At 26.9% G+C, this 25,932-nt stretch overlaps 2 protein-coding genes across 2 annotated transcripts in view; one reads left to right on the plus strand and one right to left on the minus strand.

Annotated features, from left to right (window-relative positions):
- Positions 1-25,932, minus strand: part of LOC109602171 (potassium channel subfamily T member 2) — a 258,306-nt gene that overhangs the window by 196,243 nt on the left and 36,131 nt on the right. The gene's annotated exons all lie outside the window — the stretch shown is intronic.
- LOC109605110 (U-scoloptoxin(19)-Sm1a) lies at positions 15,343-20,231 on the plus strand. The gene is made up of 3 exons (XM_020021679.2): positions 15,343-15,575; positions 19,822-19,968; positions 20,037-20,231. The coding sequence occupies exons 1-3, from the start codon at positions 15,518-15,520 to the stop codon at positions 20,159-20,161; spliced, it is 330 nt and encodes a 109-aa protein (XP_019877238.1). The 5' UTR covers positions 15,343-15,517; the 3' UTR covers positions 20,162-20,231.

A 25,932-nucleotide genomic window follows, 5' to 3' on the forward strand; every position in this document is an offset into this window, starting at 1 on the left:
CAACGGAATTGATTTCAGAATGTGAGTTCACGCCGGAACTGAATAATGAATACGCATCTGAACAGCCGAGATGCGGAGATACATAATTTTGTTGGGTGCATACTTAAGAACCTCCTTCAATCTAATTGTTATATATATTTTATACTGTATACAAGGTGTTTATAAAATATGTGGTCAATATTTGGGAACAAGTCCAATAATATAGGAAATCTAAATAATTTTTTTTTGCTAAGTTTTTTTTTTTTCGTTTTTTTTTGGTTCAATGGATTTTAAATTTGATATGTGAAGTCTCACTAAAATACAGTAACATATATTCTGGGGGTTTCCCCTTTTTTGTCCTATTTTCTATGCCAATAGCTGCTACCAGATATTTCAGTTTTAATATTGCTTAAGTTGAAGTAGTTTCCATAAAATACAAAAACAAGTTGTTGTAATATGATAAAATATTCTCAGACTCTATTTATGTTTGTATTATTATTTGTTTGTGTTTGTATTTGTAACAAGTAGATAGCACTAAAATTATGTACACAAATTCTGAATAGATTGATATGCTATTAAATCTGATCGAATATCATGGAAACGGTCTATTTTTTTGTAACGAAAAGGGGAAAATTTTAAAAATTCGAAGATCTACTTGCTGTAAGACAATACACAGAAAAATTTCTTAAAAGAAACTTGCCTAATTATAAACCTTTCTCTCCACTGAACAACGTTTATGTAAAACACACCTTACGAACGAATATTACAGATAAAGAAAGACCAAGAACAGTTAGAACAGTTGCAAATGAATAAAATATCTCGCATTTAGTTGACGTAAATCCAACTATTAGTACAAGACGTTTGTCACAACAAACTAACGTATCTCATTCGGAAGTTTGGTGAACTGTAAAAGAGCAACAGCCATATCCTTACCATTATCGATAACCCCAGCTCATTTAGGAGGAGATCTATCGTTAAGATTGTAATTTTGTCAATGGCTCTGAGCCTGTCATGAACACGATCAGACATTCTTATCAAAAATAGTTTTCTCTGATGAGGCAACTTTCTCCAGAAATGGTGTTTTCACGAACACATTTCAGCTGACGAAAATCCTAATACAAAAAAATTATGCACTACCAACAATCATTTTAAATAAATGGAACAGGAAATAAACTAGTAATCTATGCTTTTCGTTTTGGTAATTTGACTAGAGAACTATACTTTCAGTTTCTAGAGACCATTTTAAGAGTTCCTCAAAGATGCCTTACTGGACAGAAGACGTGGTCTTTGGCATATTCAAGACAGTACTTTTATACTTTTAGTCAGCTATGTTGTCATTGGTTCTCCGAAACTTTTTCAAATCAATAATTTAACCGTGGGAATGATCTTCCTATAAATTGGTATCCAAGGTCACCAGACCTTAATCTATTAGATTTTACAGTGTTAGGTCAAATACTCTGCCAGTCAATAACATAGAACAATTACATCAAAAAATTGAAAATGCGTTTAGTGAAATTGGCGAAGTCTGAACTGGACGAGAAAAGGAGGGGAACCTCCTAGAATCTAGGCTACTGTATCAATATAGAAAAAGTTAATTACATTGAATTGAAATATGACATAAAAACAATTTTTCAAGTATAATATAAATTCAAAAAACGTGTACTACCTGTTCCCAAATTTTCACCAAGTATTTTAAAAACACCACGTGTAATAAAATACAACTTGTTAATTACCAAAACCAAAATTACCCTTTGTTTTTTCAGTACATAATTGAATCGAAAGTAAACAACTTTATTTATAAACCAAATGTTTGTATTTGTACATTTTCATAAATAAAACCTTTACGGCCGAATATTCTGTAATTGCCACCAAAGGTGTAATTAAGTGTGACCATAGTTTTTCATTTGCGTCGGGATGGAAAACAAATTTAAGGTCAAGTTCAATTTTCTTTGGAAACTGCACATCTGTGTGCAATTGTAATTTTATTAATGGGAATGTGCTGTTTATTACAACATTTCCAGGAGAATGCATTTTATAATTAAAAATAATGCTGAAATTTTCCGCCTTTGTGGCTGCAATTCATACAGGAGTTTTGTATTTTGTACCTATATAAAAAATTATTTAGTGTTGTGTTCAATGTTTTATTCACTCGGTTTCAATTTTTAATTTAGAATTAATAAAAATGTATTGTTATTATATTGTATCTATTATTAGACTACCTTCACATCTGTAAAGAACACTTAAAGTGTTTTAACATTTACTCAATAGAGATTATATAAGCTAAAAAGAAATAGTAGTAAAGTACCTTCATCATCAACAAACTTTATTATCAAAAATAAATAAATTAATAAATTCTTGAGGGATATTATTTCATTTTTCAACCAGAGCTTTGAGTATGTCTGTAACACTCATGGGAGGATTTAAATGGCGCTCGATTAGTCTGGATCAGCAGTCATACATGCTCAATTGGGTTCATATACGGGAAAAATGGTGGTCACTCGATTCGATGTTGGTAAGCATTTTCCTCCATAAATACGAAATTGAGTCACACCTCATCTTGTATTGGTTGTACAGTAGTTTATATATAAGATCTATGCAAATTTGTCATTGTGACAGGAATCAACCATAAAACCTCCCCCCATATATGAAATCACTTCACTAGTAACAAGAAGTTGTTGCTATGAGCTTCTTTCAAGACTACCATTCAAATTACTCATTAATTCTTTCCTCCTTTCATCAGAAAAAAGAATATTCGACCTTTGAGGTAAAAGTCAATTTTGATGAACATGGGTATATTTCAACGTTGATGTTCAATTTTTGAGCAAATTGCCTATTTGACAAACCTTCTTCATGAAGAAAGATCATTAGTAAACAAATTTCATTAGTTAATTCAAGTATTGTGATATGTGTGGAATTTTTTGATATTATTGTTGCGTTTTATTTTTTTTTCTCCAGAACAGTTAAAAGTATACATTTACGCAGTTTGAATTAAATTTAGGAAAGTAAATTCATCATTTTTCTTTTGAAACTGAGTTTATTTTTATTCTTCCATTTCGTAATTGTAAATTTCATTTAGTAAACCCATTTATAAAGCCGTACTAAAGAAAATTTTGTTATACATATCTTGTTTTATACCGGTTTCCAACTAATAACGTGAAAATCTAATTTCATATTTAGTAATTTGTTTTGCTCTTTAGAAAGCATTTCTCATAACAACAAGAAAACAATTTAAATACTATTGAACGAGGGGGAAATTAAAAACCACAAAAGAATGGTAATAATTCATTAGTAACATCTTGTACTCGGCGATTTTAAATTAAAATTCTAATTACACTCCTCCCCGCCCTGTTATATAAACAAGACCCTTGTAAAGTAATAAATGCCTTCGTTTTACCACTTTAAAGAAATATTATTATCTCTCTAAAATTTATGCACGGCGAACAATTAAACCTTTTAAACGGGTTTCTAATTGAAATTATAAAGTGGAATTTGTACAGGTGCAGTGTTTCGTCTGATTTAATTTAACAGACGTATTTGAATTACTTTTGTGTGTTAGCAAAAAGGAAATCATTCCTTAGATGTAACAGGTCCATTAATCAACTCACGTTCAGATAAATTACTGAATTTTAGTGCAACTTTAAACGCGTTTTGCGAAAATAAAAGTGCGAAGAGAAACGTTTTATTTGATGTGTTTTTCTGTATTTGAAATTTCTTGACACGTAATACTTTTCCTTCGTTTGAAATATGGGAAGTGGGAGTCATTTAACAATGGCTTTTCATCTACATTTTGATTGAAAAGCTCTTTATTCGAAATACTGCATTAATTCACGGCGAAAGGTATTTTTAAACTTATTTATTTTATGTTGAAAACGGGAATTGAATTTATATTATATTCATTGAAAAATGTAATTACGGGAATAACAATTAAAAGTAATCTACAAAAGTTACCGCATTATTAAACGTAAATAAATCATTCTAAATATATGGAAATTCAAGGATGAACAAAGGTGGACGTTAAGCTGTGACAATTAACATATTCATTTTACACAATTAACCAAACAAAGGAGGTTTTGAATAGTTTTTAAATTTAAATCAAGTTGTTAGGAAAAAAATAAACGACACACATGTCTATTACACGGATATGGATGGTAACGTTCCAAAATTACACAATTAATTAAATTCCGGGCTTTACAATTATGGCACCTTATATTCGAATATAATTAAACCTATTGTGCTCCTGAAACTCACATTAATTGTTTATTAAAAGTAAGAATTCAAGGCGTAAACATTTTGAAACCTAATCAACACACACTAATTTCAGTATTCTTTTGAATACATTAAACTAATTGCATGTTCGTTAAAATTCATATCGGCATTAATAATTAGGAAAAACAACTATTAACATATTGTTGAATAATTAAAACGTACAATAAAAATGGGGCTAAATCTAAAATTGAGATAACCAACTAAGTAAATAACAATAGTTAGAACGTAAAAAGACTAATTTGGACATATTTTCATAACGTGGGAGGGGGTGGTTACCTTATTTGCATCGTATATACATAAATAAGTGCCTGGGGTGCTTTATTACGTAGTTTAAATAAAACATGTACCGTAAGTAGGGTTGATTGTATCTGAAAAATGCTTGAAATAAATGCAATACATTTCAACTACTACACACACAAGATATTATTGTGGAAAGCAAGATTCTAGAAACGAACGACAGAGTAATAAACATGCTGAAAGATCCGTTTATGTTTGGCTTTTATCGGAAAATCGAAAATGTGACAATTTGTAAATAGATTCCCTTCCCTGCCTTTCCCTTTCGAAATTTTATTGTCTGGAGAACGGCTTTCATAAACTTTGGTTACAAAAGGAAGATGAAATTATGTTGAATCACGTTGAAATTTCCATACACCGTGTTAGTTGATGTAAATATTCTGTCATTTTTGAATTTAATTAGTGTCTGAGTGTTTCTCATTTAAATTTTCGTTGGGTAATGTGCATGAGCACTTTAAACTTAATTTCATCACGGTCTGATGTTTAGTCATTGTTTAAATTATGTGGAGATGTCTCCGCAAATGTTTTCGGATGTGTCAAAGTTTGGGAGTCTTGAATGAAGGGTGACTGTGTGGTGGATGAAAATTGAATAATCGTGTTGGTTTGCCGCCATTTTGCTTATCACATCCCACTAGACGAAAATCATAGATTTTTAGGAAAATATTTTTTTTTATTGTTTATTTTTTAATTGTTTATTTTCAATTTGCACCGACATTTTTGAGTTTTACTCAAAATTTAATTGACTGATTTAGCTAAATGAGCATTAAAATTAAAACTAAATTAACAACCTACAACTATTATTAATGTAATTTTGAGATTGGTCCAGTCCATATATAGTAGCGGCCATAATTATTGTATGTTATTAAAATATATTAAAAATATGAGCCGTACTACTTGTATTTGCCAGTACATACTTGACATACAATGTTTTTGTTACTGTTGTCTTTTCTATGCAACTGATCAATCAAATTTTATTTTTTTTTTTAAAGATTGTGTATTTTTTAGTTTTCAGTGGATAAAATTATATTAACTTTTTACTTTACGGTCTTTCATTGCTCTTAGTGAATTTAAATCGATTAAATCTGAAAAAGACCGCTAGTATGTCTTTTTCAGATTTAGAGAAGTTACATTTGTTGAGGTAAGAGACATAATAGGCACGTTAAAAATATAAATGCTCACGATATTTATGGACTAAATATTAAAGTCATTTTATCTATTAAAAATTAGATGTTGTTCCTATATTAGGGATAGTCTATTTCCAAAATGTATAAAATCAGTGTTGGTAATTCCAGTGCATAAAAAAGATGACCACCATGACATAAATAATTACACCCCCATTTCTATTTTGCCCATTTCTTCAAAGATCTTCTAAAAACTTTTGTTGGGACAAATTTTGAATTTCCTTGATAGAAATAACATTTTTTGCTCAAATCAGTTCGGATTTCGTTATTGTTGTTGGGGTTGTCAACATCTGATGCAATATTTAATATTGTTGCTAATGTTATTGAGGCTTTTGAAAACAAAGGCTATTACTGCGGTTCATTTTTGGACCTAAGAAAGGCTTTTTCTTGCGTATCACATGCGATTTTGTTGCGAAAATTATTTAACTACAGTTTTGATCCCAAAATCACTAAACTCTTAGTATGTTATCTGAGCAATCGTGTCCAAAGAGTTCGTAGCAACAACAGAAAGTCTAACGAAAAAAGGATATCCAATGAAGTTCCTCAGGGATCGATCCTCGGACCGCTACTATTTTTGATGTTTAAAAACGACCTCCCTATGTTCTTAAATGAGTTGGACGTTACTCTGTTCTCGGATGATATCTCTTTGGGATTAGAATCATCACCTGGGGATGTGGTAAGTTCTAGCCAGTAACATTTAAATCACGCGTTTAAGCCTTAGTTTAAACACAAATAAACTGACCCAGATCTCTGTTCATAACACATTTCAGGGTATTTCTTTGGACTCCTCTCTGCAATGGGATAAGCATGTGGAATCGGTTGCTGGTAAACTCTGTAAGAATATAAAGCTGCTGAGATATTTGGCCCTGTCGTTGTCTCAGTCGGTTTTGAAGTCTTCCTATTATGCACTGGTCAATTCTCATGTCTCCTACGTGGTTCTTTCTTGGAGACACTCATCGGGAACGTCCAATTTGATTCGACTCCAGCGACGTGCGATGAGAGTGTTGGGTGGCTTGCTTATGGGGAAGATTGAAAACATTGTTTTGTTGGCTTGCGTATTCTTACTTTGCCTTTCTGCAATATATATTTTTAGATGTCTTCGACTTGTACTTCAATGCAGGCAAAGTTATCAAACACATGGTTAGGCATTTGGTCAACTGAGAATCTTGACTTACCGAGACTAAGACTGTCTCGGTCACGATCGACACACAATTTTTTTGGAATAAAATTTTATAATAAATTACCGTCTTCAATTAGGTGTCTGACTGTCAAGACTACTAGTGTTGTAAGTTGAATAAGTGTTTTTACTCAATAGAGAATATTTTTGTAACAATTTTAATGATTGGATTTTAATCTAGTTTTAATTTTTTTAATTCGTTTTATACATTGTAATCTGAATTTTAACTGTATCCAATTGTCTGTCGTGTGAAAACTATTTGTATGTAACACTAATAAATTACTTAATTACTTATTACAATTATTTAATCACTGACTGACTCGCTTCTCTGTTTTTTACAGAAATGAAGGGTTTCTTTGTTGATTATCTATCATAGAGACCAGATTATTTCAGTCTTCGTTTTATGTATGGTAGTCACCAACACTGACTTCATTTATTTTTGAAGTGAAAACTTCTTTAGCCGCGTCGGGCACTTTTTGGTAGGGGAAAATATTGTAGGTTCGCGTCACCGACATGCTCTTTTGTTAATAAATTCAGACAAAAGAAAATAGTTGTTGATTTGGCTGGTAACCAGGGTTTCTAGACCAACAAACTATGTATGCCGCTGGGTTCATAGAGGAGAATGCCATCTGAAAGAAATTTCTATATATCTTTATTTCTGATGTACTTACAAGGAAAAAATCAGCGCCCAATACTCTTACCATCTCTTACCAACGCGCTCAATTTCGTATATATACATATACATATACATATATATATATATATATATATATATATATATATATATATATATTAATAAACATATATATATATATATATATATATATATATATATATATATATATATATATGTTTATTAAGCAAAAGTAAAATATACTTATTTTTTTATACCGTTAAAAGTGTGTAGCCTTTCCTAACAGATAATAAAAGATTTAATGTATTTTTAGAAGTGAAAATATCTTTAACCGCGTTGCGCACTTTTTGGCAGGAAAATATTATACGTTCGTGTCATTAACATACGCACGCGCAGTGTGCTGTGCGCCTTAAACACTTTTTGGATGGGTGAAATCTCGTGCGTTCGCGTCACCAACATACTTATACCAGTATATTTGTAGCTATACAGTTGACGTATGTTAAATATGTCCAATGATCGAAAACTCAGTACTGCAAAACATAAAACGACAATCGATGCCACTTTTACGCGATACTTTGAATCAAACATTTTCATTTCTTACTTTAGTTACCTATTGCATCTTTTTTAGAACAAAATGAAATAATTGAAAGTACAAAAAGTATTGTTGAAATTAATGATGACAATGGTGCAAAGAATTAAAATAATGTTAAAAAGTATATTGAAATTAAGTAAATACAAATACTATCCATAAATAATATGATTGTATATTAATTGTTATTTCAATTGAATTGTATATATATTTTATCATGATCTTGTACAGTTCGTAATATATTTAAATAATAAAAACCATATAAACATGCATAAAATTGTGGATCGGAGTATCAGTAGATGTGAAAACCAGATTGAAGTTGATTAATTTAATTCAAACATTATGAAATTTCTAATTTAAATACTAACTCTCTATAACTGCCAACTTTAAGTTTTTTTTATTTTTGGGGGTTGCGCTGATAAAAGGGTCGCGAATAGCAAGCATCTTTATTTTCTTGTCCACGGTTTTGTTAGTCTTCCGTTTTCTACCACTTTTCAAGTGTGTTCCTTCTGTTAAATTTGTTTAAATTTAAATCGACTGTTATTTTACTCTGATTTTCATCATTCCGGAACTTTTCTACAATTTGTTCTTTAATTTTTATCGATAAATGGACACCTATAGGCATTCTTAGCCAATGTCGGATACAGAAATAAATTACAAAATAAACTGTTTGAAGTCTGCTCGAAATAAAATGATTGTTTTTTAATTTATTGCTATACATATGAGCGATAGTAGTGGTACTTATGTACATAAGGGGCATTTTTTTCCCAATCGGTGAACTAGTGTTATTTGAAATTAAGGGTGGTATTCAGCAGAACTTCTGATGTGTCGTCGGGTGAACCTTGGTTGTAGTTATGCAAGGTTTTACAAGATTACCGGCTAGGAAATTCCCTTCTGGTCTGGTTATGAGACGGATTTAAAGTTTCGTTTACAATTACCAAGTAGACAATAAAGCGTTAACTCCGGTTAAAAGAGTTTGTTGTACCACAACGATAACCGAAATCGTTCCAAGAGACAAAGAACTTTTGCAATATTGCAACGTGTTCTGTTCATTAAATTCAAAAGAAGCAACTCCACGCCCATTTACTCCCAAGTTTCATGTCTCAAACTTTAAATTTGTTGGCAACACAACCTTGAATGGGAGTTCCGCTAAACTCGTAAAATCAACCCCCATTGTGACCAAGCGTTATAAAATTGTTACACCACTGAGTGACATTTCAACGGATTGTTCAATGTTGGAGTTTATTTGCAAAATGCCGTAATTACTGACCTTTCGGCACGTTTCATTGTACCGTTCATCCACGTGGCACAATTAACCAAACAAGTCAATTAGCCAACGTTAAACAAAATCCAGTAACAAAGTAAATTCTGATGTTCGAATCAAGAACTGATTGTGTAAACCGGCCAGACGTATGCAAATATTTTATGTATGCCATTTCCATTGTTTTAGCACCGACTGAACGAAACAAGGAAATTATTTTTTAGCACGTTTCGCCATTCTGTTCGTCCACGGCATTAACTGGGCTCACATGAAGTGGATGATTCACGTTGAATATCATCGAAATAATTTTAAGGACTCCCACACAAGAGGTAAGACGGCACATACATAATAAATATCCAAGACGTGTTGAACAAACGCGTCGCCTACAGCTTCGCATGAAAATTTTATTGTGCCAGTGCGGAAAAACCCCCGACAAATGCAAGGTCCTCCTCCGGATGAAATACACTAATGTCCTTCGTTTGAAAACTCTAATTAAATGAAAAAGAACTGTCGCGTCGAACGGGGACGAGCATAGTTTGCGACACATGTGTCTTTGTTACGGAGGTGCTCTTGAAGTTTCTCCCAAACAAAATCAATTCCCTTCGGAACGTCGGGATTTAGTCTATTAATTATACGAGTCCTCGGTTTTTTATGCTGATTAGAAAATCTGGCTATCATTCTTAATTTGGAAACGGTGGACGAGGTGAATTTTATGGGTTGGTGGGGTTTTGGTTTTTTGATAAAATGTTGGATAATTGGTATGTAAAAAGTCCGACAGCATAACTGATATGATCAATTTATGTGCATTAAATTGTCATTAATATGTATTTTCAACAGTTGGGATATTTAGAATAAATTCATGAACAATTGTTAACATAATTAACAAAAATAATTTTACTTTTTATCAAATGGTATTTATAATTTATAATGTGAAAATTACATTTTTTATTCCTTTTTGAACAACATTAATTATAGTGGTGGCCATACTTATAGCAACTGTATATATTATATGTATTGTTTTGTCTACTATGCAACTGTGCAATCTAATTTTATACTTTAAAAATTTATTTGTTTTTCAATGGATAAATTTAATGCAATTTCGTACTTTATGGTCTTTTATTGCCCTCTGCAAATTATTTGTTCAGAGATAAACATGAAGAGATGGCTGAGAGTTAAATAGGTCAATCGATATCAGTATTATTAAAAAATTCAGAGAATCTCACCAAGTGAAGAATTTGTATGTCTCAAACAATCCTACCTTATCGTCAGCCAAAATTAAAGTCAACCTAGAGGAATAAGACTGTGAGAAGTGTTTAGTATAATCAAATTTGACATAAAAAGTTTTCAAATTTAAAATTCATCAACTCAAGGAACTTGAAAGAATATACAGTATCGGACAAAATTAAAGCATCTATCTTAAATATTAAATATTAAAAACTAAATTATAAAATGCATCTTTTATGCTCGCTATTTTATTTCTCTTAATTTTATAACCACCATTGTATATTCTGTTAAAAATGTATTTTATGTGTATTTCGTTTTGTGATAAGCGTATATAACGTTCATTACGTTTAACTGGAGTTTTAAAACATTTTCATGGTGAATTACCAAGAGATTGCTACTTAAAAGTCGGACGTCATATGTGATACGGGTAAACATTAAATATTGATCATTTGTCGTAAATGGATATGTAATAATACATGTTTTGAACCAAGGGAATTTCCTGGACAATTTCATGCGTATTAAACATTGTTGCCGCAATAAAATGTTTCATCAAAGAGTATTATTTACTTTAAATTCTTGTTCCACACTAAACAAATAATGAAATTTGTATTTATATTTACATTGTAATCATTTTATTATTAAAATATATATAAATAAAAATGTTTTTGCTCTTTATCAAACAGTATTTAGATACTATCTTTAAAATTTTACTGTAAACTCCTAATTAAAATTTACTTCCTCTTTGCATAATTGAAGTACTTCAAAATACTTCATGACATCATTGATTAGTTGAAATTTTAAAACTGTTTTATTTTTATGGTAAATTACTAAGAAATTAATACTTAAAATGTCGGATGACATAAATGATATGAATGATTAATTTGTCATAAATGGATGTAATACATATTTTTAATCAGGACAATTTCATGAGTAAGTATATCAGGCGTTGTTGTCAGATCAACAAACATAATTTTATTTTCATTCAAAAAATGGTCGCTTTTATAGCTCGACTTTTATTAATCATAATTTTTCCATATTTATAGCAATTTTTCTATTTACTTTTTATGTTGCTCCACTTAAAAAAATTAACCTGTTTCGATGCATAAAATATTTATTCCAATGCATCATTCGATGAACGGAATGGATTAGGTGGAACATTTTTTTTTTTTTTTTTTTTTTTTTTTTTTTTTTTTTTTCTGGGGACAGAGAGGGGAAAGTGTAAACCCCCCTCCGGGCACCGATCCGGAGATCATAACCAATTGGAAACCATATGTGCTAGCACATATGGGGGAAAGGGCGTGTATATACATACACGGGTGAAGTTGAACCAGAAGACGGGACTGACAAAGATGCCAGCCCCCTGTCAACTGGTTCCCGGAAGAACAAGCCCAATCTGAGGAAGGTCCTAGAACCTCCCTGGGTGAGGATTGGGCTTGCAGTTGATCCGTCGGCCTCCCGCCACCACTGGCTTGTGGAGCGGGACTGCCCGAGAGATTGTGGAACATGAACATAGTTTTAATTTTATATGAATAGGATTCCCACAACATTGGTATAGGTTAGTAATAATCACTGATAAATTTGACATAATATAAATAAATAAATAATTATGTTGTTTCTAACGAAATGGAATTTTCTAAACAATTTCATGCACATCCACAGCCTTGTTGTCAAGTTTAACAGGAGCATTTTTATTTTAATTCCAAATATTGTGTACCAATTATTATCATACATATATTGATAACCATAATTTTCATATTTTATAGCAATTTTTTATCTTTTTTTATTTTAAATGTTTTTACTGCCCTCAGAAAAATTGACATTCCACTTTTCCATATTTTTAAAAAAAATTTGCTCCACTTAGATAAATTGACCCGTTTCAAACTATAAAATATGTATGTTTGCATTGCATCACTCGACTAACGTAATGGATTATGTGGAAAATGGACACCGTTTTATTTTTATAGTAAATTATCAAGAAACTAAAACTTAAAAAGTCCCACAATATTAATGATATAAGTTCACAATAATTATTGATCAATTTGACATAATGAGGCTCATAAATGTCACAATAATACATGTTATTAATGGGATGGGATTTCCTGAACAACTTTGATGAATATGCACATTGGGCATTGTTGCCAAGATTAACAAAATTATTTTACTTTTCTTTACATTCTAAAAATTATGTTCTACTTTTTATTATACATATTTTTCCATTTTTTGTAGCAAATTTTGACTCGTTCCGTTTTGAAGTACAAAAAATTATGTTAACACTTCATTGTTCAAAGAAACATAATTGATCAGTTGGAATTCAAAAAAAATAAAAGGTAAATTACTAAGAAATTAATACTAAATATTGGACAACGTAAATGATGTGATTGATCAATTTGCCTTATTTGCTTTTAACCTGGACAGTTTCATGAACATGCACATCAAACCTTTTTGCCAAGATTAACAAAAGTATTATTACATTTATTCCAGTAATTCAACTTTTCATAATAATATCATAATATTTTAATGTTTCTTTCAATTTTTTGTTTTAATAATTGTTATTCCATTTATTTCCATATCTCATTTAATCATTTGTTTTTGTCAATTATTAAATTTTAAGATATTTAAAAGCAAAATTATTATAATATTACTTAATTTCCCTTATTAATAGACTTAGAAGTATAAAAAAACTAGGTAATTATTAATCAAATTAGTAAAACAATATGTGATTCTATGTATTTAGAAATTACTTTGTGCATGATTGAAAACAATTTATTGTTAATTATTTAAAATTAAAATATATATTCTATAACTTTAAATAGTTTTTCTAAATTATTAATTAATATTAATTAATTTATAGGTGTCTCTTAATAATAGGAAACAAAAAAAAATATGGAATTGTTAATTAAATTGGAAAAATATAATAATATGTGCCTTGTTGTCAAAATTAACAAAAATATTATTACTTTTATTCCTGTAATTGTGTTCCTCTTTTAATCATTCATCATCATCATATCAACAATTTTTCTTTAAACTTTTTATTTTAAAAATTGTTGTTCCTTTAAAAAAATATTTGGTTAGAAGTATAAAATATTTGTGTTTGCATTGCATTGTAGAACGAATATGATGGATTGGTTGGAATATGTACACAGTTTTATTTTTAAAATAAATTACCAAGAAGACACTAATACGTAAAAAGTTCCGCAACACAAATTTTAATAATATGACTCATAAATGTCACAATATATGTTTTTAACGGGATGGCATTTCTTGGACAATTATATGAAAATCCATATGAAGTTTGTTGCCAAGATTTTTACATTCATTTACAAAATTATGGTTCTATTTTCATTATAGAGTACTTCTTTTTTAATTCACATAAACATTAAAAAACTTTGAATAAATTATGAAAAATATTTAACAAATTAAAGATTGAACTTTTTCAAGTATTAATTCCTTTCTCTGAATCTACCCTTGAAGGTTGTAGGTGTAATTTAAAGACATTCAGTATATTTTTTAAATTATATGCATTTTGTGTTCCATTTTTTATCATACATATTTTAATAGTATAATATTTGTCCATATCTTATAGTAAATTTTTATCAGCTGTTTATTTAAAAATTTTTTGTTCCAAATTGACACGTTTGAAAGTATAAAAAAATAATGACAACACTTCAGAGTATCATAATGGATTAGCTGGAATTTAAAAACTGTTTTATATTTATGGTAAATTACTAAGAAATTAATACTTAAATGTCGAACTACGTAAATGATGTGATTGATCAATTTACCTTAAATGGATATAATACTTGCTTTTAATCTGGACAATTTCATGAAAACGCACATCAAGCCTTGCTGCCAAGATTTTTTGTTTCATTAATTGTGTTCCACTTTTTATCATACATATTTTTCTATATTTTATAATTTTTATTTACTTTTTATTTTAAATGTTACTCTACTTTCAAATTATTTGTTTCAAAGTATAAAATATTTATGTTAGCATTGTATTGCATAGCAAATATAATGAATCATGTGGAATATGTACACTGTTTTATTTTTATAGTAAATTACCAAGAGACTAATACGTAAAAAGTCCCACTATACAAATGGTATGAATTCATAATCATTGAATAATTTTTCATACTATGACTTATAAATGTCTCAATATATGTTTTAAACGGGACGGGATTTCCTGGACAATTTCATAAAAGGCACAACAAGCCTTGTTGCTAAGCTTAACAAAAGTATTATTACATTCATTTAATTCATGTTTGGATTTCACCCATAAAGTACTTCAACTATAATCTTCATATTTTTCCAAATTGTAGGTCCATTTTTAATGAAAAAACTAAATAAATTATGAAAAAATTTTGACAAGTTAAAGGTTAAGAGAAACGTTTTATTGAACTTTTTTTAACAAAATGTATTTATTAATTTGTGGGTCTGAATCTACCCTTTAACGTTGACGATGTAATTTAATTACATCCAGTACAGTATTTTTTAAATTAATATTTATTATCCTAGATTTATTTTCCTTTGGCGCATATTATTGTGGCGGTTCGTTCACTTAATTACTTCGCTTCATCTCCGAAACGTTCATTCCCACAATCAGATCGAAACTTGACAACGTAGTGTTCGCGTAAAGATTCTTATGAAGGACGACGGACCAGGCGATTGCGGCCCCAGTAGAAACGCGACCAAATTCAATTAATGCAGCACCAAATGTGTAGATAACAAGGCGCAATTAAATGTGTCCAACATTGATAATAGAAGACTTTCACATGTACAACGTTCCGCTTTGATAAAAGCACATAAACCGCACACACAGACACACATATTCATGTTCATAATCTCTGTCTTATTTGCATGTTTGTATAAATATTAGTTGCGGCAACGGTTTTTTGCATAGTTCGGCGTTAAAATGGTGCGAGTGCTGTTCTGTTTCGCCGCCTTAGTGCTCGTCGCTTCCTCCGAATTGGGTGAGATATAAACGTAATTAGATTAATCACCGATTTAGTTACTCTTCCGGTCACGTTTCGGGTTCATTTTTATTTTACAAGTACGGTTAGTGGAGTGTAACATAATTCATTTTCGGGCAATACGAGATTTTTCGTGTCACGTAAAAGTTCTTCGGTAATATCGTGGTTTAGCGTTTTGAATTATAGCCCGGCTTTGCTTTGCTGGAAATTAAGTCTCGTTGCATGTATACCACTGTTGTTAATGTCCAAAGGCAATTTTATGTCGACCAATAAAGGCAATGACGATTGAAGTACAAAAAGTCCAAAGTAAATACGAGAAAATTTAATATCGTTAGTATTGACAGTAAAAAAAATGAAAGAGATAATATACTCAACAAATACCAAATATAGATTTGGAGTTATAGACTTTAGTTATTTTAATTTCTAATTTTTTATATAAATTATGATTAATGTTCAAATCAAGAATAACGGATTTTAATTACAAAAATGGACTTAAAGTACATTTATACTTTTTGTGGACAACTCCGACTTTCCCTTGTCGCTTTCTCTCATAAGAAATCAGCAGTAATTCTCCATCATTGCTAGATCCCATCTGTTTTGCTCCTCTGTTAAGATGTCCTGGTGAAACCTTCTCCTTGCTGGAAAAAATTTAAATGGGAGTGCAAGAAATGAATTTTGAGATACATGTGACAGCACATTTTGCTTTAGTTCTCAAGTAATTCTTCTAAAAGATTTTCGTAAGTATTGTTTTTGAGTTTACTAAAAACTCAAAAACAATACTTTTAAAATACTTCCATGTACCCAATTCACCATCGATTTAGTTTTTTATTAAATTTCTCATCTTTTAATATTTTTAGAATTTGTGGTCCAACTTAGCATCGCTTAGTTTAGGAAAAATTTTGTTTAAGGTATTTAAATGCATCCTCCACTTTATCTAATGCTTTAACAAAGTTTTTTTTACTGATCCAACGAGAGGTATATTCTTCACGTTAGTATGGCCTGGAATAAATAAATCTTTCAGAAGCCACTCTTTGTATTTGTAATGGTTTTGTGTTGCTCTACTGTTCGAAAGACTGAAAGAAAACATGAATTCTTAATAATTATTACTCATTATTATTTACCATCCATAAACTAGTGTAAATTGAAGTGGAATCTTTTATTTTATCCAAGTAAATAACACCTCAAACACTTCATTCGGCTCAATTTCCCTCTTGAAAACCCTGGAAGCCGAATTTAAATGGAACATTGACGTTGTTTTTTACGTGCGGCTAAAAAATATGATACACGTTTAAACGTTGCAGGACGGAATTGTTTAGTAGTTCATTTCCATGCTGGTTTGTTTGCATGTGAGCTTTCCGAAGTGGAACGCACTCAACATTTCTTGAATTATTTACGTCGTCGGGAATGTACGGAAAAAATGTTGATAAAACGCCGACAATAAAAATCGTGAAATGTTAAATAAATTGTTGTTAAAAATAATTCGGTATTTCGTAACCGTGTATAACTTTTACTTTCGATTTGGAAAGTAAAAGCCAATTAACTATTCAAAACGTGTTTTGTTATTGTTGTTGAATCGTATCGATAACACGAGACACGACGACATTGAATGTCAATTTTTTTATATGTATAAATTTGGTCTGTGATTTATGAATAAAATATTATTCTGAAGTTCTGTATTTTTAGATACGTTCAGCATTAAAGTATCAATAAATTTAATATAGTATAATAAATAAGAAAAAAATGACGATAATAAAAAATGATTATTATTGTTTAACCTTATCTAAACATTCTTTTTATGACCTGATAATTAAAACAACACAAATTACCCAGGTACCTGTACAGTACATAATTATGTTTTACCGCATGCTTCAAAATGGAATTTTAAAGGCTCTATTATTATAATTATTGTAAGCAATTAACTAGTGCGCAGTAATCATGCGTTATCTAAAATCAAGATTTTTTCGTGCTAGACAGCAACTATTTTTTTTTATTACATAGTTGTGTATTTCATTATTATATTCGTAATAATTTTAATAAACTTTGAAGCAACAATACTATGATTAATTTATTTTCCAGACAACAATTTCTTTGAATGTTTAATTATAGGAATATTTTATTGTTAGACTTTCACAAAAAATATGGAATTACTAATTAATATTTTTACCTTAATAATACCTGAATTTATTACAACTATGTATTTAAGAATTTATTTTTTTTTTATTTAATTTAAAAATATATATTCTTGCCAATATATTTTATTCATATATTCCTTCACAATTATTTACATTTAAATGTATAAATATGAAAATATTAATTAAATAGAAAGTATTTTTACCTTTTACTGTGTGAATTTATTATTTCTATGTACGTTTTTGAAAATATGGTTTTACATCGTGTAACCGTAAATACAAAAAAAAATATGTAACAATAAGTTTGAAGCTTAAATATAAATATAATGATTAATTAATTGGGAAAACATTTTTTTTATTATTATCATTATTATTATTATTAAATTTAATAGATTTAATAATAATTATTATTATTTTAATAATTTGTTGTTGTTATCCAAATTCAAAGAGTTTTTTTTTTAAATTTATTTATGTATTTAAAAATTATTATAATTAATTCACTCGTTTTTCTCAATTATTTAACAATAAAATATTTAAATGTAAAATATGAAAATATTAATTAAATATGAAGAAATTTTTATTCAAATCCTGCGTGATTTTATTATTACTGTCTATGTGTTTCAAAATTATTGATTTCTGTATGCAACGAATAATTGAATGCAAAAAAAATTGAAAAGAATAAATTTGTATTGTTAATATATTTAACATTTATTAATTTAAATAATATGTTGATTTTAGTCAATTAGTCACAATTGAAAAAATAAATAATTTCACATTTATTATATTTAATCCTGTTTTAATAATTTGTTTATTTCAATTATACACATTTAAATGTAATGTTTCTAGTGTAATTTTATTACTATTGCCTATATATTTAAAAAATTATTGATTTTTTATATTGTCAATAACTGAAAGTAAAAAAAATTAACTGGTTTTTTTTATTTAAATTAAAAATATGTGTTCTGGGATTTTTTCTTTTAATAATTTGTTTTCCCCATTATTTATTTATTTTTAGTATAGTTAAATATTCAAATAAGTTTGAATGCTTGATTATATTTCTTATTAATAAAAAAGTAAATAAAATATAAGATATTAAATTATCGTATGAAATACGTGATAATATTATTAATTAAATGAAAATCTTGATAATATTTCTCAATTAATAATTTGATTTTCTCAATTATTTATTATTAAAAAATTTAAAAGTAAAATTATGAAAATATTTATTAATTTATAGGAGTTCCTTATTAATTAAAATAAAAATACATATTTTTGATAATATTTTCTTTTAAATATTTCGTTTTTCTCTCCTTCTTTATCTTTCTCTTCATATAACTTAATATTTATTAATTTATAAGAGTCTCTTATTAATAGATTTAAACATAAAGGATATGGAATTGTTAATTAAATTGAAAAAATATAATAATAATAATTTATATAATAATAATATTAATATTTATTATCCCTTATTTAGAATAAAAAATTAATAAAATGTAAATTATTTTTTCTATTAATACTAACATATGTGATCCATTTAAAAATGTTTGATTACATATACATATGAATATACAGATGATAAACTAACTTATTTATTAAAGAGGGAAATAGGATTTGAAATTTTAATAGCAATTATATCTTTTTTTATTTTCATTAAGTTATTGATAATTATTTATTTTATATATAAAAATATGATATTATCTTTTATCTTGCTTGATTTTATTATTTCTATGTATTTAAAAATTATTGATTATTGTATATAGTAAATAATTTAATAAAAAAGTAGACAAGAATTTGTTTGAATTTTTAATAAAATTAATTAATTATTATTTATTCATGAATAGAATCAATTACCAGACTAAATTAAATTTATTATTGTCCATTAAAATTTATTATCTTTATTAATAAATAAATTTGATATCAATATATATATGTACTTCTATAAAAAATCAATTTCTCATTTTTAATGTTTACTTATCCTTATCAATAACAAGCATTTTTGTGAAGTAACAATAAAAAAATTGTCGCTATAAAAACGTGTATAAAAACGAATAAGGAATGTGACTGAAGGAAAAGATAAAATGTCCGCCTTTTCATAAAATTATTCCATATTTTTCCAGAGTCCAATTTCTACAGAGAGGAAGTCTGCGCGTCAAAAGGGGGCTATTGTCTGACGGCGGACGAATGCCCGACCAAAAACCTGAGCGAGGAACTCGAATCCGCGTGTCCGACCCAGAAAAGTTTGGGGGCCGTCTGTTGTCCGAACTGTAATTTCATCTGGCACATTTACATAACGAGGTGAATTCACGTTTCGCATACTTTTTCTTTGTTACAGACACCGGCGACCTGAACTGCTATCAGACCCATAACTCGTGCCGGCCGTCCGACAAATGCAAGAAGGACCTGATCCTGGGCAAGAAGGGGTGTAAGGGGGATAAAATATGTTGCACGCTAGTCTAGCATTTATTGCGGGTATTTAAATGTGGTACAATAAATAAATAAAGTTAACGTAATTATAATTTTAAGCGAACACGAAGTTTTACTTGCACAATTTCAGTCGGCTTCCGCATAATTTATGTGCGGGGGTGTTACAAAACAGTCCTATTAATATTTAACGTATTGCAAATTGTGTAGTACCTGCACAAAAAATATTCACAGATCCTTTTCAAACAACCCCTTCGTTAGACTTATCTGGTATAACGTAATCCGTCAACATCATATCCTCAAGCTTCGTTTATCTGGACAAAAATCGCGAGTACGTGATTCGAATTTCAATTAGGACTATTTGCCTTTGTATCACGTGGTGAATTTATTGCCAAATTAATAATTTTATAAGAAAAATTTACTTCTTTGTTAATAAACGTGGTGGAAATAATTTATACGATGCGTTTCCAGTTTCAATTTACGTGCCTCAAAATTGGTATTAAAAGTTTGTTAGTAATTCCATTTATGGTTATTGATTCGTAAACCCTCTCTCCTGAGAATTCATTTATGTTTGCAATACTGAGAGACATTATATTTTAATTTAATCCTCCTGTCTTGAGATTACATAAATTAATTCAGTCATTGAAAGGATACGCATTCAATGTAAATCTCTCTTTAATTTATTCTCAAAAATATATTGATTAAAAAGAAATGCGCTGAAGTATTAATAAATACTTTCACTCTTATTAAGTAAACGAGATATTAAAACTGTATTATGTTGTGTAAGTATTGAGTGACGTGTTTTGTGGAACAATCTATCTAATCATTGAATGCATCGCTCATAACTCTTACTGCTCACCGGATTTTAGTCAATGTAGTTCTGAACAGAAAATAAAATTACACTTCAATTCAGATATCAAAAATTGATCCTATTTAAAAATAAATATGCATATAAATAATATTGTAATTAACGATAAATAAAAGAACTAAGCTTCGATTGCAATGCCTTTGAGTCGGGCATAGGAATAACCATCAATCTATTGCAAGCAAACTTTATAAAATGACTTAAATAAAGTGATTTTGGACTTTATACAACTTGGAAATGAAATTGTTATTTAAATTAGTAAAATAATCTGTCATTAAAATTACTGATCTTTTTTTATTGTGAATAATTCATTGAATTTATTTAATGTAAATATAAAAAATATAAATTTACTATATAAATTAATAAAATATAATACTTAAATATAAAAAATATGAAATTAAATTAATTACTATGTGATTATTATTTAAAATAAAAATAAATATTCTTGATAATATTTCCGTTTTAAAAATTTGATTTTCTCAATTATTAATCATTATTCTTATTTAAATTCTTAAGGTATCCAAGATTTAATATATAATAATATTTTTTTAATAATTATTTATTATTAAGATATATGAATATATTAAATATTGAATCAATATTAATTACTCTATATTATTTAAAATAAAAATAAATATTCTTAATAATATTTCCTTATTAATAATTTGTTTTTCTTAGTTATTAGTAATTATTAAATTTATCTACCTCAAAATTAGTATGAAAAGTTTTTTAGTAATTCCATTTCCGATTATTCACAAAATCTCTCTCCAGAATGTATTTACGCAATACTGTGAGACTATATTTTAAGTTTATCCTCTTGTATTGGATTACATAAATTAATACCTTTAAAGGATATAGATTTAAAGTAAATCTTTCTCCAATTTATCCTCAAAGGGATATTGATTAAAAAGAAATAAATATAGTGAAATACTAAAAAAATCTCTCACCCTTAATAAGAAGTACACGAGATACTAAAACTGTGTTGTGTAAATAATATACAAATTTTTAGTAATAAAATCTGAATAGTTTCAGGAAATTTATCTAACTAATAAATAAATCGCTTATAACTTTTTTATTTCTCACTAGATCTTAGGTAACAAAATAACACAGAATAGAGATAAAAATTAGATGATCGTATCGATTTTATAAGATTTTATATGTTATGAGTCCAAAATGTTGTTCTAGTTATCAACTGTGCATCTATTATTTAAAAAGTGAGAAACTGTAAAATTTCTCTAAAGAAAAAAATTGAATATTAAGAAGTGCTAAAATATTTATTTTATAAATTAATGGAAATAATACATGGAAATTCATGGAAATAATATATCCAGCAGCCAAATGTCAGACTCCATATACGATGTGGTTCAAATGACGTATTTAGAAATGATTGGAAAATTGTGGTGATAAATGTCCAGATTGTAAAAGTACAGTAAATTGCTGAAACTGAATGCATTTCAGGTAGAAAACATTTCAAAAGCTCATTTAGATGTGAAAGTTTTCAGCAAGCAAAAATCAACTTATATTTGTATTACTTCAACATTCACCATAGTCATCTGATTTAGCACAAAGTGATTATTTCCTGTTTCCAAATATAAGAAAATGTTTAAATAGGAATGTTTCCAGTGCCTCAAAATTCGTATTAGAAATTTATTCCTAATTCCATTTAGAGTTATTGATCACAAATTCTCTCTTAAGAATTCGGTCATGTTTGCAATACTTTGGGACAGTATGATTTAAATTATAACATATACTTACTTTGAAATTACATAAATCAATTCAATCATCAAGATATAGATTCAATATAATCCCTTTTCCGATTTATACTCCGAAGTTCCTTGATTAAATATATATGACACCAATATAGGGGTAATAAGTAGTTGACTAAAAGTCCTTCGTAACACACATCAACATCGATTTTCCACAATGGTCCCGAATGAAGGAAGCGCTCAGACAAAGCGAGTACGAGTGGATTAAAGTAATTGAAAGAAAACTAGCAACCGGCAAACGTTTCCTTTTCCCGAACAAACGCCATATATGGAAAGGGTGAACCACCTTATCTACCCTGAATTGCACAGCTCAAGATTGCGTGCATGCAGTTAATATGTTCCCCAATATGGCATAATGATGCGATTATTTTTAGAATGCGCAGCAACGTTCGCCAAAGTGTTTACTATGCGGCCACACTACACTCAATGCCATCGTTCTTTTGATAACGTGATAACTCTACAGTTTAACTCGAAATCGATTGGTTTATTGCACTCTTTGAAGACAACAAGTGTTTTCTGGTTCGTTTGTCAATAAAGGAATACAGAAATTTGACTACATATTAGTATGTGGGGGAAACCTAAAATAAACTAATAGATAATTTATGTGTTTCTATTTTTAAACGTCAAAACAGTTTTTTTTAATGTGTACAATATTGATAATCTAATAATAAAAACTTTCCTTCAATTCAGCAACCCCAATAAAACCGTATACAAAATATTGTTTATTTAATCTTTCATTTAGTATTGTTTACATATAATATTTTTAATGTATTTGAGTTAGTTTTTTCAGCCTAACATATTTCACAAAATATACAAATTTGTTATTTATTTAATATTTTATTACATGGTGTTTACACATATAACATTTTTATTCTTTTTGTATATTTATATATCATTTTGTAAATTTTCAAATATTTATTTTAAATAATTATTATTTATTCAGTGTTTAATAGAAAAAATATATTTCTAACAAACAATATTATAGTCAAAACGGTGTAAAATAATTTGAAAAAGTATGAGTTAGTGATACTTTTTTACATCATTTGAAACTCAATAAAAACTTTCTGTAAATTTAATAAGCTTCACAAATGCTACAAAAATTTTAATTTATTTGTTCTTTTATTGCTGAATTATACTTGTTTTATTAAATTTTATTTTCCATTAACTAGTTTACATTATTCTTTATAACTTTTAACAGAAAGAAAATTATTTGTAATAAAATATCATAAATGAATGAAAAAAGTTAATCATTTGTGTCTGTGTTTATATAATATAATATATATAAAATTATTTCTAAATTTAAATTAAATGTTTTATTTTATTTATTTTTTAATTAAATATTTTATTTTATTTTTACATTATATTAAATTTTTTTATTTAAATATACTATTTTATAATTATTTGTTTTATTTTAATTAGATTTTTTTATTTTTAATTTTATTATTTTATTTAGTTTGAAATTAAATATTTTATCATTTTTTTAGTTTCTAATTAAATAATTTATTCATTTATTTTTTTTTTATAAATATTTATTTATTTTTTTTTTTTAATTTGAATTAGATATTTAAGTTTTTTTTAATTTATATAAAAAAATTAAATTTATATATTATTTCTTTTAATGTCACATTAAATATTTAATTATTTCTCTATCTGTTTATTTAATATTTTAATTAATTTAAATTAAATATTTATTTATTTTTTTAATTTAAATAAAAAAATTTAAAAGTATACATTTTATTTTTTTTTTATTTAAATTAAGTGTTTAATTTTTTAATTTAAAATTAAATATTTTCTCATTTTTTAGTTTTAAATTAAATAATTTATTTTTTTTTAATTTAATTAGGTACATATTTTTTTGATTTAAATTTTTATAATACATTTTATAATTTCTTAATTTAATTTTTATTTAAAATATTTAAATTTAAATTAAATATTTTATTATTTTTTTAATTTGAAATTAAATATTTTAAATTTTTATTTTTAATATTATTATTTTTTAATTTGAAATTAAATATTTTATCATTTTTTTAGTTTCAAATTAAATAATTTATTCATTTTTCTTAATTTGAAGTAGATATTTAAGTTTTTTTTTTTTAATTTATATAAAAATTTTAAATTTATATGTTATATTATTTCTTTTAATGTCAAATTAAATATTTTATTATTTTTTTAATCTGTTTATTTAATGTTTTAATTAATTTGAATTAAATATTTATTTTTTTTTTAAATAAAAAATTTTAAATAATACATTTTATTTTTTTTTTTAAATTAAGTATTTAATTTTTTTTAATTTAAAATTAAATATTTTCTCATTTTTTAGTTTTAAATTAAATAATTTATTCATTTTATTTTTATTTTTTTTAATTAATTATTTAATTTTTTTTAATTTAAAATTAAATATTTTCTCATTTTTTAGTTTTAAATTAACTAATTTGTTCATTAATTTTTATTTAAATAAAAAATTTTAATATTATTATTATTTTATATTCTAAAACAAATATTTTATTTATTTATTTGAAATAAATATATATTTTTTTCTTAATTTGAATTAAATATTTAATTTTTTTTAATTTAAATAAAAAAATTAAAAATTATGTATTTTATTATTTCTTTTTATTTCGAATTAATTTAAATTATTATTTAAATAAAACATTTTAATTTAAATTAAATATTATTTAAATTGAATAGAATTAAATATTTATATTTAATATTTTATAATATTTTTTATTATAATTTTTTTAATTCAAAAATACAAATAATGATAATATTTAACAGACAGTAAATTATTTCTGACGAAATGGTATTGAAAAAATACAGTAAAATACTTACAAGGCTACTTTTTTATAACATTTGAAATAAAGAATTTCTTTGAAGCCAAAAAATGTTACAAACTCAATAAAAATATGTAAATTTATTATAATAAACGCATAAAGAAATAATATTTTATACAAACCGAAAATTAAAAACGTATATATTAATGTTTGGAATAATTATTCTAATGATAGTTTTAATGTATGTATTTTTAAACGACAAAAGTGCATTTTTTAAATTACATGTACTTTGTCTAATTGCCTGTAACCAGTAAAAAGGCACATCATATTTTAATTTATCATTCTAGAACAATTAATGACAATCATTTATGCCATTTAAAATTTTAACATAATTAAATTTTATTA

This window comes from Aethina tumida, chromosome 2 (assembly GCF_024364675.1).
Source record: "Aethina tumida isolate Nest 87 chromosome 2, icAetTumi1.1, whole genome shotgun sequence".
In the NCBI taxonomy this organism is placed as follows: Eukaryota; Metazoa; Arthropoda; class Insecta; order Coleoptera; family Nitidulidae; genus Aethina; species Aethina tumida.